Source organism: Chanodichthys erythropterus, chromosome 2 (genome assembly GCF_024489055.1).
Source record: "Chanodichthys erythropterus isolate Z2021 chromosome 2, ASM2448905v1, whole genome shotgun sequence".
Classification (NCBI taxonomy): domain Eukaryota; kingdom Metazoa; phylum Chordata; class Actinopteri; order Cypriniformes; family Xenocyprididae; genus Chanodichthys; species Chanodichthys erythropterus.
The window spans coordinates 10654427-10672841 of record NC_090222.1 but is presented as its reverse complement, the minus strand read 5'-3'; the positions used below and the strand labels follow the sequence as shown (position 1 = coordinate 10672841).

Below are 18415 nucleotides of genomic sequence, written 5' to 3'. Positions count from 1 at the left end.
ACCTTTAATTATGCCACATAAACTTAAAGCAACATAGGACTTGGGAGTCATTTTAAATTGGATTTGTGTTATGTCTTTCCACTGCTTTATTATTGAAGTATTACATGAACATAACCTTTTCCACCTCTGTGAGAAGGTCCTTTTACATAAAGTTATTGTTTATGATTTACTGTGTCATCTTTGTCAAGGGTCTATGCAAAAAGTTGCCAAATTGACTCAGCACCTGGCATTTTAATTTGAATGAGTATTTTTACAGGGCGTATCCTGGAACACTGTACGATACATGATCGGCGAGATCCAGTATGGCGGTAGGGTGACTGATGACTATGACAAGCGCCTCTTGAACACATTTGCGAAGGTGTGGTTCAATGAGAACATGTTCAGCCCCGATTTCCACTTCTACAAAGGCTACTGCATCCCCAGATGCAATAGTGTGGACCAGTATCTCCAATATGTTCAGGTGAGATAAAATGTTTCAATGAAACTGCTCAGTCTCTCTCTTTGGAGTCGGTACTATTTGTTCTACAGGTTTTGTCACTTTAGATGGAGGTGAGAAATTGAGGTGAGACTGTGTTGGCAGATAGACAATGGTGTATTACAACACTGTGGGCTGTTACCTGGTTAAGATCCACAGTTGTGTGACTCCAATAAACATTTACAATAATATCAGCCAATACTGAGTACTAATCCTTAGTTTAAACAACAACAACAACAACATTAAAATACTAAAATTATGTCAGGTAATGTTACAAATTGCTCCAAACAGAAACAAATTTACTGCAACTCCTCAAGAGATAAATTATGCAGCAGCTTTGCATAATGCAAAGTACCTTTTTGATAGAAGTGCATAAGCTGAATTACATTTACAATAATAAGCTTTTAATGTACATTTCAAGTTCATTTTCTTTACAAAGGTGTTAATTTCAGCTTTAGTGCAAGTTCTTATTTTCCTCTCTCTCAGAAGTCTCTGACAAATGTGCAGACAGTAAATGGTACCACTATACATCCCCCTTTCAGCAAATGAGTTGGGGTGAACATAACATAGTAATTAATATTCATGACCCAAGTCGCATCTGGCACAGTTTGTGTATGCTGACAAAAAGTAGAAGACCAAAAGAAAAGTAAAAAAAAAATGTTTGCATTTTTATACTTACAGAATAAAAACAATGAGAACAACAAAAAATGGCCCATCTTTAATCATCCGTAACGTAACAAACACAGTGAATAAAGCTTATTCATCAGTCATGAAAATAGTACAGCTCTATCAAAGCTTCATATATACACTACCTCTATTTATACACTATAATATTCTTTCTGGTGCCAAGAGGAACATAACCAGCCTCTCACTGGCCTTATTCCTGTTGTACATTAATGCCAGTGAGTCATGTAAAGCAGTGGCGTCCTCATGAGAGAAATAGTACAGCTGCCGGCAGAGTACGGCTGATCTTTATTCTGTCTGAGCTGATTGTGATGGATGTTTTTAGCCCCAACTCACAGCAGGAAGATTTTCTCAGACATGGTTGTAAGAGCTGGTCTGTGCACTCACATCATACACGCCACAGCATTGTTCATTATATAACACGCAATGAGCTTATCATCATTAGTGTATGAAACCACACACAAAAGCTCCCGAAGAAACATGTAAGATGTTTTGCTTCAAAAAAGAATGAAGGGAGAAAAAAAAAAATGTGTGTCCCACTAGCATTCAGATGTTCAGTATAAAATCTCTAAGCACATGTTGTTTACAGGAAGCTTTTGTTGAATGAATATTATGATGAATGAATGTATAATGCGAGATGACTTGTATTGCTGGTACACAATGCCGTATGCATGTGTTAATCAACTAATAAACATCTTTAATGATGATTGCTCTTCAAAAGGGAAGAGAGATGTGGGAAAACATTCATCCATTTATTAAAACTGATGCAAGATGCTTTCCAAACTAATGTGAGTGAGCTCTCATAATGGTTGTTGATATCGTGTGAAAATTGATCACAAGACGCGTATCTCTTTATTATTTAAATTAAGAATCCAAAAATGGACCTTCATACACTCAAAAGTTAGCATAGTTTAAGTAATTGCATCTATTTGATTTTATTTAGATAAACATATCTTCAAAATGAAATTATTATAATGGCTTGGAGTCATTTAAATATGAATTTAATTTAATCTGTTTAAAGGTTTAAATAGGTGTGGAACAAGTCAAAATGCCGTTAGTTCTAATGAATTTGATTGAAACTAATTGGATTTATTGATGATAAACCTAGTTATTGTGTGATTATTGTGTATTTAACACAATTGGTTTATAAGTACTATTACAGAAATCAGAAATGAAAGGTTTGCAGAGTGAGGACTGCAGTTTGCTGCAGCAAAAACATTAAATAATAGAGAGAATGGAAGGTTACAGGGGGTCAAAGTTTTCTTTTTCTTTCTTTTTTTTTTTTTTTTTTAATCCTTTTGGAGCTTTTTTGGTCTTAGAAAATACAACTCTGATTTAGTGTCCATGTCCTCAATGGAATATGACCAGACTTTATGACTATGATTAAGATTTTGCATGCATTACTGAATCATGTCTCTGTGGATACATTTTAAAGGAATATTTTGAATTTAATACAAGTTAAGCACAAACGCATTTGTGACATGTTTGTTGACCACAGAAATTTTTGACTCTTATACAAGAAGTAAATGGTAGACTTTGGTGATTTTTAAAGGAGAAATGTGGAGCTTATACATGTTTAAAATACTTGAATTATTCATTTAAAAAAAATGTGTATAGAGCTTAATTGTCCTTTTAAACACTTTTAGGTGGATTAACTAGTTATTCTGAACATATTTTTCACCTATTTAAATTTTGATTCCCATTCCTTTTCTTGTATCCTTGTGTGAATGATAAAAGTTTACCAGCTTTACATGGTCTTGACAATTGTGTTAATGTTCATACCAATGTGCTTTTGCTTTAACTACTTTTTTTTACAAATAAAAAAAATACTCTTTGGTAACCAATGTGGCTCTGTAAGCAACATCTTAACTCATACTGAACCCAGAACATTCCTTTAACTAGGTCTAAGAATTCTTTTCTTTTTTGTCTTGTGAAGTGTCTCCCCACATATGACACCCCTGAGGTGTTCGGCCTCCACCCAAATGCAGACATCACCTACCAAAGCAAACTCGCCAAGGATGTACTAGACACTATCCTGAGTATCCAACCAAAAGACAGCTCCAGCGGAGGGGGAGAGACCAGGGAGGCGATTGTGGGTCGGCTAGCAGATGACATGCTGGAGAAACTGCCTCCAGATTTTGTACCATTCGAGGTAAAGCTTCAGACTGGGCAACAGTGATGCTGCAAAATTTTGTATAGATGATAGAGAGAACTCAGAGCCCAATGGGAGCAAATGGCCTTTACTGTCTGGAGTTTGAGTCCTGAGGGGACATTCTCAGGGTTGACGGATGGTGGTGAGGTCACAGACTGTCTGCACTAATGCATTTGTCTTTTTTTGGAACTTACAAATGTTCTAAAACCCATCTGCAGGTGCTTATGAAACATATAGGGAGTAATTGGCTGCTACTCCCCTCTGATTATCCGCCAATTAACAAGCAGCAGGGAAAAAAATGTGCCTTAGGGTTCACATTGGCTTTTTGTTTTCATTATCTCTCACAGCAGACTGCAGAGAAGCAGATTTGTCTCAATCATGATCTTTTCTAAAATATATAAAACCCATGCCCTGCTTTCTGGCAATTTTGAAACTATTATTAACAATAGAAAAAGAACGACTTTCTACATGTAAATAACTTTGTGCCTTCTGCGTCTACCGTCCTGTTTAACCAGATGTAAAATGTGTTGCCAATTATGTCATGATGCTCTTTACATTTAAGCTATCACAACACAAAGCTGACAGTAAACTGAATTTCATTGAAAAGAGTGTTTGTGTACATTTTCTGTTGATCACGGTAGCAGGAAATCATGTAATTGATAGAGAAGAATTTTATAACTGGATAAGTTTTCCAAATATGTGGTATAAAAAAGCACTTTTGTCATTTAAAAGAGCCAGTTTGGGAGTGTAGATCATGCTGGTGAAGCAGTAAAGCTATATCTTCATTATTCATTAAAATTTCTTTATTTATCCAGGTCAGAGAGAGATTGATGAGCATGGGTCCCCTCCAGCCCATGAACATTTTCCTGCGGCAGGAGATTGATCGCATGCAGAGAGTGATTGTTCTGGTCAGGAACACGCTGAGTGACCTGAAGCTGGCCATCGATGGAACCATCATAATGAGCGAGAACCTTCGAGACGCGCTGGACTGCATGTATGACGCCCGAATACCTGCACGCTGGAAAAAGGTTAGAGGCCATTGACTGCCTTTTATGTGTGAAATTTATTGGACATACAATGTACACACCAAAAACCTTTTTTAAATAATGAGTTACGAGCCAAAATAGCTAGTGTAGCTATGAATGTCCCGATTTAATGTGCAATTATTTCCTTGGTTAAGACTTTCACTCATCTTTGGAACACAAATGAAGATCTTTTTGATGTAATCTGAGAGCTGTCCCTCCATAGACAGCCTACGTAATTGCAACTTTTGACGCTTCAAAAAGTTCATAAAGTGATCTGAAAACTAATCAACATGAAATGAGCGGTGGAGTCCAAATTTTCTGAAGAGACTAGACTGCTGTGAACAGATAATGAACAGATCTAATTAAGGCTTTTACTCACATAAATACTATGATCAGCAAACGTAAACAGAAGTCAACCAAACATGCAAGAACAAACCTCTTCCGGAAGCTCAAACATGCTATGCTGCATAACCAGTGAGGTTCATTCGTGTGTGTTACGCAGCACATTTGAGCTTCTGCAAGAGGTTTGTTTTCATGGGTCATTCAGGTTCACTTGAGCTTCTGTTTATGTTCTCTGATCAATGTTTATATTAGTAAAAGCTTAAATTAATTCTGTTCGTCATATAAATGATCGAGTCAGAAAATTAGGACTAAACCAATTCATATGGATTAGTTTTACGATTTCTTTATGAACTTTTTGAAGCGTCAAAGTTGCAATTGTGTAGACTATCTATAGATGGACAGAAAGCTCTGAGATTTCATTAAAAAGTTATTAATTTGCATTCCGAAGATGGACGAAAGTCTTACGGGTTTGGACCAACATAAGGGTGAGTAATTAATGGCAGAATTTTCATTTTTCAGGTGAACTAAACCTTTAACTGAAATTGCTACAACATGATTAAATGTTCCCTGTGTAGTACACACTTGTGTGTGTGTGTGTGTGTATGCTACTGTGACTGAAATAGAAATAACTGGGATTGAGTGCTATTGTAAGCATCTTTCATCTGCTTTCTTATGATGGATATCACTCTAGAATAACATATGTGATGTGTAATACTTATGCACCAGAGAAATATCTCTCCAGTTTTGGGTACTAGAAGCAGTCAACTGCTGAGGTCATTCAACTTGTTATTTTCACTCACTGCTGTAACCAAGTTTCCAAATAGAAAGATGATAAATTTAGTGATCAGTCTTGGTTTTATATAAACATAAAGAACAAAAAAACCCTCAATTTGGATGAAGTATGACCATACACTTAATCAAATTATGATATGGACCAGTGTCTGTGAATATTAAACTGCTATTTAAATATGATCCCATTTAAATATGCATGTTTTGCATGTGTGAATGAGCGGCACAGTTTTGACTACTACACATTCTCAAGGACGCATGATGCTTCAGGTGCTTTCAGCGTCTGCCGTTTCACTATATGAGGACACTTCACATGAACTTCACTTCAAAAGATTTTTTTTTACCATTTAATTTGATAAAACAATCACCAGATACACACAGAAACTCAAAGGTCTTCACAACAACCTGCCAAAATAAATGTTTTGTTTAACTCAAAGAAATTATGAAATAAATATTACTATTGTACGTCTCAAAATAATGACAACAATAATATCAATACAGTTTATTAAAACATTGTTTTCAAGAAATATCACATTATCTCACAATATTTCATCCATGTTTTAATTTAAACTGTGAAGAGTGCAGACTTTGCTTGCCCAAAATTAAAGAAATTGTTCAAATTTTGTGGCATTTTAAATTTTACATTTTAAAAGATTAATTAAATTGTTACATTGTATGCATTCATTTGGAAAAAAATTCAACAGATTTCATATGGCCCATAAATTTGTTATGTGAGGAAGTTCAATATAATGATTTGCCCGATATATTAGATTATGACATTTGCACATAGCATCTGTACTTTAAGAGAAAGCCGCAAGAATTAGTTCATTCAAGTTCAATTACCAGATTATATAATTTTATTAATGTGCAGTCATGGTGTATATGGGTCATTGACTTATAAGGTTTTTAAAAGTGTAAAAAACAAAAAAAAACTAATGGAGATATAATTAATTTTGAAGTTGTATTAAGTGTTAACAATGAGATTATGTGGTTTTTATAATCAATTAACACTGCTTTTGTCATTTTTTTTTTTTTTTTCCAGATGGACAAAATTTGTCACCAAAAAAGTCATTCGGTTTAACCAAAATAACACTTTTGGTTATACCGAATGACGATATTTTCAAACAATGCTAACAAGCTGATATCTAGCTAGCTAGTTTGCTAGCTAGCAAAAGGACAATCAAACATTTTATATTTAGTACGAGTTTTTAAAATATTACATTTTCCATGGTTGCTTCACAACCATTTGGTCCTTTGCGTGTGTATAAATGTTGACATATTCTGTCACATGATATTGACTCGATCCAAAATGGTCTCTTTATATTGGTTACTCTGAATGACATTAATGAAATTAATTTTTCTGGACATTCTTTCTCAAAAAAAAGCAATGACTTCTACACATCATTTTAATACTATTAGATCATAAAAGCTATTTATATGTGTTTTATAAATAACATCTTGAAATCAACACAGTATTTGTACTTATGTTCCCGTTTATGTTCCCTTTAGTTTATGAAATTATGTATTGTAATGATTGTCCTGTAAACTGTATTGTTAAGCTTTTATGAGCTGTAATTGAAATGGTTATTGGATCTAAGGACCAGTGCATCATCTTGAATGTGAAACATCAAACCCAGAGGTGTTGGGCTCAAATTTCTCAAACACCTCATCATTTCAACTGCAGCACAACAGCTCTATTTAACTCTGCTTTTCATATGCTACTCAAGCTGAGCAAATCATGTGCTAATTGAAAATGCCTCCTGAATAGCAATCAGGCTGTAACTTACCCTGCATGTGCACACATGCGTTTACGTGTGAATTTAAAGTGCCTGTTGCATTTGTTTGTTCGTGTATATGCCCTGTTTTGTACTTTCACACTGTGTAGGCATACCAAAAGCGTATCCATGGTCTTTTTGTCTCAAGCTAAACATATGAAACATTTTCCTTGGAACACAAAAAGGGAAATTTTGAGGAATGTTTATACTTTTTTCATGGCAAAAAGGACAAAAACATCACAATAAAAGCACCATAAAAGTAATCCTATAAAAGTAGTCTATATTTCAAGTCTTCTGAAGCCATACAACAGCATTCTGTGCTGTACAGACAGACATTTAAGTTGTTATTCACTAAAAATCTTTCCCTCTGTCATTGTCATAATCATTAACTTTCGGGTAAAGACATATTTGACATTAAAATCTTCACACAAAGATCTCTTTGATCTACTTTATGGTGGTTTTTAGTGCTTAGCCCATAGCAGGGTGAAAACCTTATATTGTGTGTATTTGTGTGTGTCGAGTTCAACTGTGAGCCATATGCCTCAAGCATCTCTGAAAGATCTGGATTTGCTAAGTGTCACTCTATCTTTGTACGTGTTAACTGTGGTTCTGCTCAGCTGACTTTCTGCCTATGTGTGTGTCTGTGTCTGTATGCAGGCCTCCTGGGCTTCTACCACATTGGGGTTTTGGTTCACAGAGTTGCTGGAGCGTAACCGGCAGTTCCACTCGTGGATTTTTGAGGGACGACCCAACTGTTTTTGGATGACAGGCTTCTTCAACCCACAGGGCTTCCTGACAGCTATGAGACAGGTGGGTAACTATCACATGAACATTTCTGCTAAATGTATACTTGTACTCATTTCCCTCCTGATCTGCTGATCTGATCTGTTTTCCTCTACAACAAGTTTTAATTGCGTCCTTTATGAGGTAGATTTTAACCCTATAACGCCTAGAGTGTCTTTATATCTATATTTAACATGCACATTTCTAAAGCCTTCATATTATCAACTTGATCAAAACTTTGCTGCAACAACCTGTTGTGCACTATCTAACATGCCTGCTGAAAAACATAAAAATCCTTTTTATACTGTTAGCAATATTTCAAGAAACACTTTTATAAACAATTATTTGATTATCCATAAATCATGTTTTCGAAAATACATGTTAAAATTATATATCAAATGTGGTTTTGCCGTAAATTATGATTTTGAGGAACTTTTATTTGTACATACATCTCTTAATCATTATGTCCCCCCCCCCACACACACACACACAGCTCAAACAAACCTTTCAGCTTTGCTGCCATTCTGGATTAAAGAATAGGATACAGGAGAAGAAAGATCAACACTCTTATTTCTAAATCTAATCTAAAGTCATTTTTGCTTATTAGTATGGTTGAATTAGATCATTGAAGGTCAGCAGCAAAAACATTGGTTAATAAAGTGAGATTAAATACATAAAGTGTATTACATGGCTTATCTGAAAGAACACATAAATTTACGACACGTTTTTTGTTAATCAATCCAGGACAACAGATAACAGGTGTGACTGTTATGCATCATTAATCCTTCGCATAGCAACATGCCACAGAAAATCCCATTTAAAGCCACGGGCGATGCTTTTATCAGCAGAACTACAGCAGAATGCTGACATGATGAATGAGACGCGAATAAAAGAGTGTGAACGCTGGTTTTCAATGACAAGACATCTTAATACAAATATTTAGCACAACACCAAAAAGGGCCTAGAAATCCATCATGTTTACACAGTGCACACAACACCTGTGGACTTTATTTCTCTCAACATGGGGACAGGAGAGCTGTCAGTCAATAAATGTGAAATAAAGTAACTTGTATGTGAAAAAAATTACCCCCAAAACTGATTATCAGCTCTCAGAATTTTATTTTACTTTTTGGCCATATAAATATCAGCAACTGCACTAATTGCTCAGTTTGGGCCTCTGAATATTTCCCCCCCCCTCGAGTGTGATGTTCACAATATCATACTATATGAGCCATGTCAAACCTAATATTAAAAATATTTTAAAGATTTTTTACAAATATTTTGTCTAAAGGCTCAATAAACTGTTCCATTTTTAAAAAATCTGGGGCTGTATTCACAAAACATCTTACTACTAAGAGTTTTTTCCAAAATAGCATTAAAAGTTCTTAGCTAAGAGTTTTCTCTTAAAACCTATTCACAAAAGTGCTGAGACAAACTTTTACTAAGGAAAAGACTTAAGTCTTAAGCTAAGAGTAAGGGCGGGGTTGACCTCGTTGCTATGGAGTATACACACAGTGATTGGCTGATGGGGGAGGAGTCAGCGATTTAATCATAGAAATATTGTAGAATGAGCTGTCACTTTCCATATTAAAATAAAGGTTTTAAAATACAAATGTTGCCCTATTCAAACAAATATTTTTTTTTAATAAAAATGTTGCCATATTCAAATAAAGGTTTTAAAATGTAGGCTAAGTGTCACTAATTAAACTAGTATATACAGTCAATTGTCCACCTCTTGGATGTCTGCATCTCAACTCAAGAGAATGCAGAATTCAAGCGACAAATTATGTTTGGGAGAAACACATTCAAACGGTCTTTCTAATCATCTCGAGAGGAGGAATATATACACAGATGAGAGCCGACTCGCCTATAGTTACTTTGACAGTTTTCTGCATCCCTCTGCCAACCTGTCCCTCCCTCTCGGCTGGGGTTACAGGGAGAACTTTGGGTTTGGGCTAAATTCCAAGCTCGGAGCCCACGATCCCCTTGGACAGCTCACCAAATAAATTTATTTTTATTTATTTTTTTACTCTATTCAATTATTTGTAAATATGAACTCATGAAAACGACTGCCACAGGTAATCAAACAATATTTATTTGTTAAAGATTTTTGGCGTCTCATCATAAATTTAAATCTATAAATCAAAATGTATTGCATTTATGAAGAAAAGGTTTAGCACCCAAGGCTTTATTGCTATTGCCTCAATGGTGTACAGTGTCTTTGGGTGTTTGTGATTTGGTCTTATAGTGACTTAGGAGTCCTCTTGACTACTCCTAACTTTTCACAGACTTAGGAGCTAGTTTTAGCACTAAAATGCTTTGTGAAATACTCTTAGAGCAAAAATTTAGGACTTTTAAAAATAATGGGCGTGTCAGTCCTTATTTTAGGAGTTTCTCCTAAATCGACAAGTTAGGAGCTACTTTTAGCCTTAAGATGTTTTGTGAATATGGCCCCTGGTTGTTATTTTGTATGTCAGGATTTACTGGATTAAACTGAATATTGATGCATACTGTTTGAATTTTATTGATGTTTTACACCAAATATGATAACGTTATGCCAGACATCTGTGTTAAACGTTCCATAAACATGCATTTGGAAACTCATCTGCCACTCAAACATGTATGTTATCCCTAAAGGAATCAATAATAGTGAGTTTAGAAGTGTTTTGGGCTGTGAGGGAACAGCGCAGTGGTGTGCATTCTGGCTAATGTCTTGGGGGTAAACAGCTTGCATGAAACAGGATGTGTGCCCAATATTAATTAAAAGAATCCTGTTTTCTGTTCTCAGCTGTGTTTCTGTGCCAGCACCTGCAGATCTGAGAATACACTTAGGGAAAGAACCCAGATGCTTCATATCAGTCAGAGCTAAAAATGCTTCATTATTTTTATATATATATATATATATATATATATACACAGCATAGCTAACAGAGCAATTTTGTCTTTACTGTTCCAATACATTAAAAGAACCTTGTTTCATGCAATCTGCATGGATTTGTTGCTTTAATTGAAGGGCAGGGGAGGCATGTTTAATCTGGTTTGAGTGGAATTGCAACACATTTTGTGTGAATTGTATTGAATTACTTACACACATACACATATACATATATAATTCTTTTCAGTTCTATTCTATTCTATTCTGTTACAAGCAGATCTACACATTAATCATATCACTAATTTGACAGGAGATCACTCGTGCTAACAAGGGGTGGGCGTTGGACCGTATGGTTCTGTGTAATGAAGTTACTAAATGGATGAAGGATGACATCACACAGCCTCCTTCAGAGGGGGTGTATGTCTATGGCCTCTACCTGGAAGGGGCTGGATGGGACCGCAGGAATTGCAAGCTCATTGATTCCAAACCCAAAGTACTGTTTGAGATGATGCCTGTGGTCAGGATGTATGCAGAGAACAATGGTGAGTTTTATATATAAATAGAATACTTTGATAATGCTTTAAAGGGACAGTTAGCCCAAAAATCACCTCAAGCCATCCTAGGTGTATATGACTATCTTCTTTCAGACAAACACAGAGATATATTTAAAAAATATCCTTAGTCCTCCAAGGTTTATAATGGTTGTGAAAGGTAATTCAAATTCTGAAGACACAAAAAAAAAAAAAAAAAGACTCCATACAACTCCAGGGGGTTAATAAAGGCCTTCTGAAGAGAATCAATGCATTTGTTTAAAGGATTAGACCACTTTTAAATAAAGTTTTTGTGATAATTTACTCACCCCCATGTCATCCAAGATTTTCATGTCTTTTTTTCGTCAGTTGAAAAGAAATTAAGGATTTTGATGAAAACATTCCAGGATTATTGTCCTTATAGTGCACTTCTGGTTTCAGTGCAGCTTCAAAGGGGTTCAAACGATACCGGATGAGGAATAATGGTCTTAACTAGTGAAACGATTGGTCATTTTCTTTAAAAAAAATACAACTGTATATGCTGTATATACACAAATTAACAGCTTGTACGTGCTTCCGCTTTCTGCATTCTCCAAAACGCTTACGCTGTATGTCCTATGCCTTCCCTATTCTACTTACGAAACGAACGCGGCACCAGTTTCATTTTTTTTCGTAAGTAGAAAAGGGAAGGCCATACTTGAAAAAAACTCTCCGAAACCAGAAGGAGTGTATTTGGCACAGAAATACATCCAACTCGTGTTTTGAAACTTTGTTAAAGAGTTGCATTCTCATGCTAAACATGGCCAGTGTAAATAAGTCAGAATGCATGAAATAGCATTGACCCTCCCCTTTAAAACCTTATAAAGTAAAATGTAATATGTGTAGAATGTCATGGCATTGTGTACTACGTTGCGGAAGTTAACTTTATTAACCCCCAGCAGTCAAATCGATTCTTTCTTCTTTTTCTTTTCTTTTTTTTATTACCATTCATAACCATTATAAACCTTGGAATCTCTTTAAGTATCCTTCAATACTTTACCAAATGTTTGCTGTTTGTCTTAGCATTTTGTTGTTCTACTCCTTTATTTTAAATGTTTCCCTTTCAAATAAAACTGCAATTTAAAACAAATGGATAACCTTCTGAAGTTCCATCAGAAATAACAAGGAAGAGATGAAAACTAAAAAAGGTGGCATGTTGTGTGGTACCCTTTTGTGGACCAACATTATAGTTCACATCAACTATATGATTCCTTTACAATATACAATTGTTGGTTGAAGAATAATCCTACCTATAACCAGTATACAGTATACCTTCTAACTATATCTGGCTAAAATAGTAGAATGCTAGTGTGAACTCACAATTATGACTTTTTTTTTCTGCAATTGTGAGTTATAAAGTTCGAATTGTGACATTAAACTTGCAATACTGAGAAAAAAAGTTGAGAAAAATGAGTCAGAATTGTGAGATGGAAAAAGTAGCAATTACCTTACTTTTCATTCCATGGTAGAAACAAGCTTCCATAGATGTGTTTGTAGTAAAAGCGTGGAGCCATTGCATTCATTTTGTATATGAACCTAATCGTTATCTTTTCTCAGGTGTCAAAGATGCTCGCTTGTATTCAAGTCCAATATATAAGAAACCTGTTCGAACAGACCTGAACTACATCGCAGCTGTTGACCTGAGAACCAGTCACCCTCCAGAATACTGGATCCTGAGAGGAGTGGCCCTCCTGTGTGATGTCAAATAATCAGATCACACTAGTTTAGGGTTAATTCTTACTATGAACTAGTTGCTTATTAGCATGCATATTACAGAATATTGTCGTCTTATTTACTTATAAAGCATATTAATGCCTTATTCCTCAAGACCATATTCTGCATCCCTTAATCCTACCCAATTCCTAAATTCAACAACTACCTTACTAACAGTAATTATTAACAGTATTAATATAGTAAGCAGTAATTATGAATTTGAGGCAAAAGACATAGTTAATATTTAGTTAATAGTGAGAATTGGACCCTAATTCAAAGTGTGACCAATAATCATCTTTTAAAATTATTATACACAAAAGTCCACTGATGGCTTTCTGATCATTTTTTTTTTTTTTTTTTTGGTATTTTTACTTTACCCTGATCACCTGATTAGAACATGTACAGCTCTCTATAGAACCATACATAAGGTTTCTAAGAATCACAGCAGGAGCCTTGACACCTAAACCATCATAAATATTGTCAAGTTGTACATCGTCATATGGTTTTCTGAGTGCCTCTCAAGACCATCTGCTGTGTCTCGTATTTAAATGCATGAACCTGTGGATTAAAGGCCAAACGTAAGCCTGCTGATTAACAGCCCAGCTGAAGCGTATTCATGCTTGTCCTACAGTAAACAGTCTTGTGTGTACAAGTCAAGGTTTGAGCTGTGGAAGAGTTCACCTAAGACCATTTTCATCCTCTTCAGCAAACACCATTTATTCTGGGATGCCGTATAACAGGTGTAAAACTAATGTCAGAAAATGAGAAAAGATTCGGAGTTATTTTTAATCTCTGCTAAAGAGACATGGCTGCATCCAAAATCACATACTTAAGGCGAAAATCAGTATGTGACAAAAAAGTATGTCCTAATTCACAGTATAAAAAAAATAAAAAAAAAGAGTAGACAAAAAGTACTCAAATGACCAACTACTTCAGTTCAGACGAAATTCTGAAGTGTGCATATAATGGGCACTTTACTATCCCATGAGGCAGCAGGAGAGAATTTAGGAATGCCAGCGAAGTGATGCAACTGATGTTATATGATAATGACAACATGGCGAATATAGTGTGTCCAGATTACATTCTTGTCACACACATTCATACTATATAGAGCATACTTTTTTTTTTAGCACTCCCAAAGTACTTCAAAATAAGTACTTAAGAGAGTATAAGATTATTCAGTCACTGAAATTATTTTTTGTGTCAAATGTCATTCTAACAGAAAACATAAATCATGTTTGAGAGCCAAAAAGTTGAATTAACTCATAATTGGGTTATTGGATTGATTGCAAGTTGACAAATTCAAATACATTTTTAATTATTTCTCAAGAAATTACATTGTCACATGAAGACAATGTGATTGTCTTCTCATGGGAACATGATCGACTTAGCTTATGATGAATAGAATTTTATGAACAATATAAAAAAATCTAAACTTAAACAGCATGAGATCATTGTAATTAAACTAGCTGAATGAAATAAAAATAGCTAATATATCAATGTGCAAGTAAATGTCTACAGGTCCACAACAAGAAAAATCTATGTATTCATTTAAAATGAAAATGCTTTTTTAAAATATATCTAAAGCAACATATAATTACTATTATTAGACGTTATATGAACTCTAAAGCAGCGTACAAAAATATCATTCAAAGTGGAACAAATTAGTGGACCTGATGGAAATCTACATCTCGAATGCATAATTATAAAGAATCTAATTTTGTCCATCTTTAAAAATAAAGCATAGTTTTCTAAACTCTATAAATTTGAAATGTCAGAGACAGGAAATGATTCAGAGACATCATTGTGATCACAGCTGCTTGGTTCAAGTTACTAAAGCTTTGTGGAACTGTCCCCAGGAAAATAGAATACAGAAATGTGACATTTTCTGTGTATGCTGTTTTTAATCTTTGTAACAGACATTTTAAAAGTTTGATTTTAATAAAAACTCTTGAAAGAAATGGTATTGTACAGCTCTTTATCTTATCATTGAAATTTAATTTCATAAAATCATTTTAAGCCAACATCTTGTCATCTCACAGCAAAGAGGTCCTTGGTTTGAGTCCTGGCTGAGCCAGGGGACCTTTCTGTGTTGGCATGGGTACTCCAGTTTCCCCCACAATTCCTGTGATGGACTGTCCTGACATCTGTCCAGGGTGTTTCCCTGCTTATGGTTTGAGTTCCCTGTGACCCCACTTAGATTAACAAGATCCATCCATTTTCTGTCTTAACTTCTAAAATGAAAAAGTTATTGTGCGCAGTTTAGAGCCAAAGATACGGCCACTTTAAGACCTCCTTCATTTATCCAACTACAACTGACAGCTGATATTTTATCCACTTGGGACAATTATGCAATAGAGAAAATGTACAAACACTTCTCAGGACTTGACGGCAGTGTTCCAGCACCATTTCACATAGAAGGTGCAACTACACAGTGCACCTTATGTTAATGAAATACATAAAGGGAAATATTCATTATGAATGAAAACATGACACAGACATACAAACATAGAATACTATATTACATTCACAACTTTCATAGGGATATGGCGCTACTGTCCAAAGCTACATCTATACGCCAATGGTGTAAATATGTCACACATATCATGCACAGCATGTCAGTGACGCAACACAGAAAAGTACTAGCTTATCTGCCCTACAGTATATCAAAAACCCTTAATGTCAATCATAAAAATAAAGATGCCCTCAGAAAGACAAGTACATATAAAGTTTAATGAAGTTTTTACAAAAGAAAAAGAATGGTGATAAAACATCAAAACACTTTTTGTTATATTTGATTTTCTTACAAAATAATTGCTACCATATTTACAGTACCCTGTGCTCAGACCTTGTCTATGAGATACGGTAGAAATGGTATCACCTTCAATACATCCAATGTTTCGTGCATCTAAAGACTAGGCACAATTATTTACAAACGTCTCTTTTATTCCTGTTTGTGGATGTCTACAGTTCATTGCTCATGTGATGCTATGATTCATGGCATTACATTCCCCTGGGATAAAGACCGGCTCATCTCAGTGTGGACGAAGTATGTTTTGAGCTCTCCTTTCCCTTTCACATTTATAATTCCTCTGCATGTGCACATGTAGCCTAAAGTGTGCAAGATAACACTCGTCTCTTCTGTAACCTGCAAATACACACACATGCACACAAAGGAATTAAATGGATTAATGAGTCATTGCACATTGTTCAAAGCATGAGCAATTTTTCTATCTAGAATCACACTGGTTTTACATGGAGAGTTACTTTACCTCTAATCAAATATCTATTAAAAGGACTTGAGGCACATTAAAGATTGTAAATAAACAAGAAGTAATATAAGGTTGTGTATATTTTATAAATTTCACAAATAAGGTAGATTAAAAAACATCTTATCTTACTTGTATTTTTCCCAGCACTCCTGTGCTGTCCATTCTGCTTGCGACATTCACTGTGTTGCCCCAGATGTCATACTGCGGTTTCTGAGCTCCGATCACCCCAGCTATCACAGGTCCATGATTAATACCTGCAGTTGGATGATTAAATACAGGTTACTGTGAATGACATCTAGTTCACGAAACTCTAGAGGGCGCAGGCTGATAGGTCCTTTAGATGCAATCTGCAAGCAACTGCATCACTGCCACATGGCACAAGCTGATTGGCCTCTGCTGATCCTACAGCCAATGAGATTGCTTGATCAACATTTAAACAGTCTGGTTCATTATTTGCTGTAAGCTAGTTCTGCAGTGTGCTGTTCCTCTGAAACCCTCTACCTCCCCCAGCTCCACCTGCCAAGATCTGCTATGGGATTTATGTATATCTGTTTATGCAGCAGCATATCTTACATGCTCACAGCAGCATTTCTATGTAACTTTTAACAGGCAGAAGCATATAAATGTGGAATAACTATGTGCATACGTGTTGAACGTAGATAGATTTTCTATAGGATTTAGGTTTGGGCTCTGACTGGTCCATTATTATTATTATTATTTTTTTTTTGCTGAAGCCATTCTTTTGTTGATTTAGATGTGTGTTTTGGATCACTGTCATCGTCATCCTTTTTGTTTTGTCTTTTTTCCCTAAAAAAAAAAAAATCAACTGAACTTGTCCTATATTGGCTGTTGTTGTCTGATTTGCACAAAATTGAGTATCCACCATCTAGTGATGCCCCTGACGAAAAGTTATTAAAAGGTTCGCCATTTATATCAATAGGAATGATAGATGAAGGCTGTAATACTAATGTTGTCCACCAGAGGATAAAAAATAATAATCCTTCTTTAGGTCTCAGATTTAAATCTGTGAAAATGGTTCAATAGACTAAAATATGCATAGATATTCACACAGTTTAATAGAGTTTTATATAAGTTTGCAAATAAATCTGCATTCTTCAAAATGCTAATAGATCATTAAATATTACATTCATTTTTATATATCCTAATGATATTGAAAACATTTGTTTAAAACTCAATGCATTGCTGTCCAATTGAAACGAAGAGACAATATTATTTGTCTCTTTTAAAATAATACATAATATATTGCATAAAGACACCTAAAGGCACTTAAAACAGCATTTTTAGACAAATAATCATATTTTTTTGTTTTCACTCACCAACTCTGAGTTTGAAGTCATTGAAGGAATGTTTATTGATGACATCAAGCTTCCCCACCAGTGCAAAGGCAAACTCCACCATGGTACCAATGTGCATGTACTGCCGGTCATGCTCCTACAAACATGAACAGCAAAAACAATGGGAGTTACACTTTATTGCGATAGTCCACTTTAGTCATTCTACTAACTATAAGTAACTTTGCAACTGCATGTCAACTAACTCTCATTAGAGTATTAGTAGACTGTTAGGGGTAAAGGGTTAGTTCACCCAAAAATGAAAATAATGTAATTTATCACTTACCCTCATGCCGTTCCACACCTGTAAGGCCTTCGCTCATCTTCGGAACACAAGTTAAGTTAATTTTGATTAAATCCGATGGCTCAGTGAGGCCTCTATAGACAGCAATGTCACTGAACTTCTCAAGATCCAGAAAGGTACTCAAAACATATTCTATGATTCAAACATATTCTATGATTCTATGATTTCAGCAGTTTGGCATTTTGACACACGATCCGAATCACTGATTCAAAACAAAAGATACGAAGCAGTGTTTTGAAATCGCCCATCACTAGATAACATTGAAAAGTCATTATTTTGGCGCACAAAAAGTTCTCTTGTCGCTT

At 35.1% G+C, this 18415-nt stretch overlaps 2 protein-coding genes across 3 annotated transcripts in view; one reads left to right on the top strand and one right to left on the bottom strand.

Annotated features, from left to right (window-relative positions):
• Nucleotides 1-13178, top strand: part of dnah5 (dynein, axonemal, heavy chain 5) — a 184869-nt gene extending 171691 nt beyond the window's left edge. For both annotated transcript variants that reach the window (XM_067392512.1, XM_067392504.1), the window contains 6 exons: nucleotides 257-460; nucleotides 3096-3311; nucleotides 4127-4339; nucleotides 7900-8052; nucleotides 11211-11442; nucleotides 13027-13178. In XM_067392512.1, the coding sequence (XP_067248613.1) occupies nucleotides 257-460; nucleotides 3096-3311; nucleotides 4127-4339; nucleotides 7900-8052; nucleotides 11211-11442; nucleotides 13027-13178 (1170 nt within the window). The remainder of the gene's footprint in view (nucleotides 1-256; nucleotides 461-3095; nucleotides 3312-4126; nucleotides 4340-7899; nucleotides 8053-11210; nucleotides 11443-13026) is intronic.
• Nucleotides 13179-16177: 2999 nt separating this feature from the next.
• Nucleotides 16178-18415, bottom strand: part of adcy2a (adenylate cyclase 2a) — a 144340-nt gene continuing 142102 nt past the window's right edge. The window contains exons 23-25 of the mRNA XM_067392492.1: nucleotides 17792-17906; nucleotides 16584-16708; nucleotides 16178-16330 (exon numbers count right to left, since the gene is read on the bottom strand). Coding sequence (XP_067248593.1) covers nucleotides 16178-16330; nucleotides 16584-16708; nucleotides 17792-17906 — 393 coding nt within the window. The remainder of the gene's footprint in view (nucleotides 16331-16583; nucleotides 16709-17791; nucleotides 17907-18415) is intronic.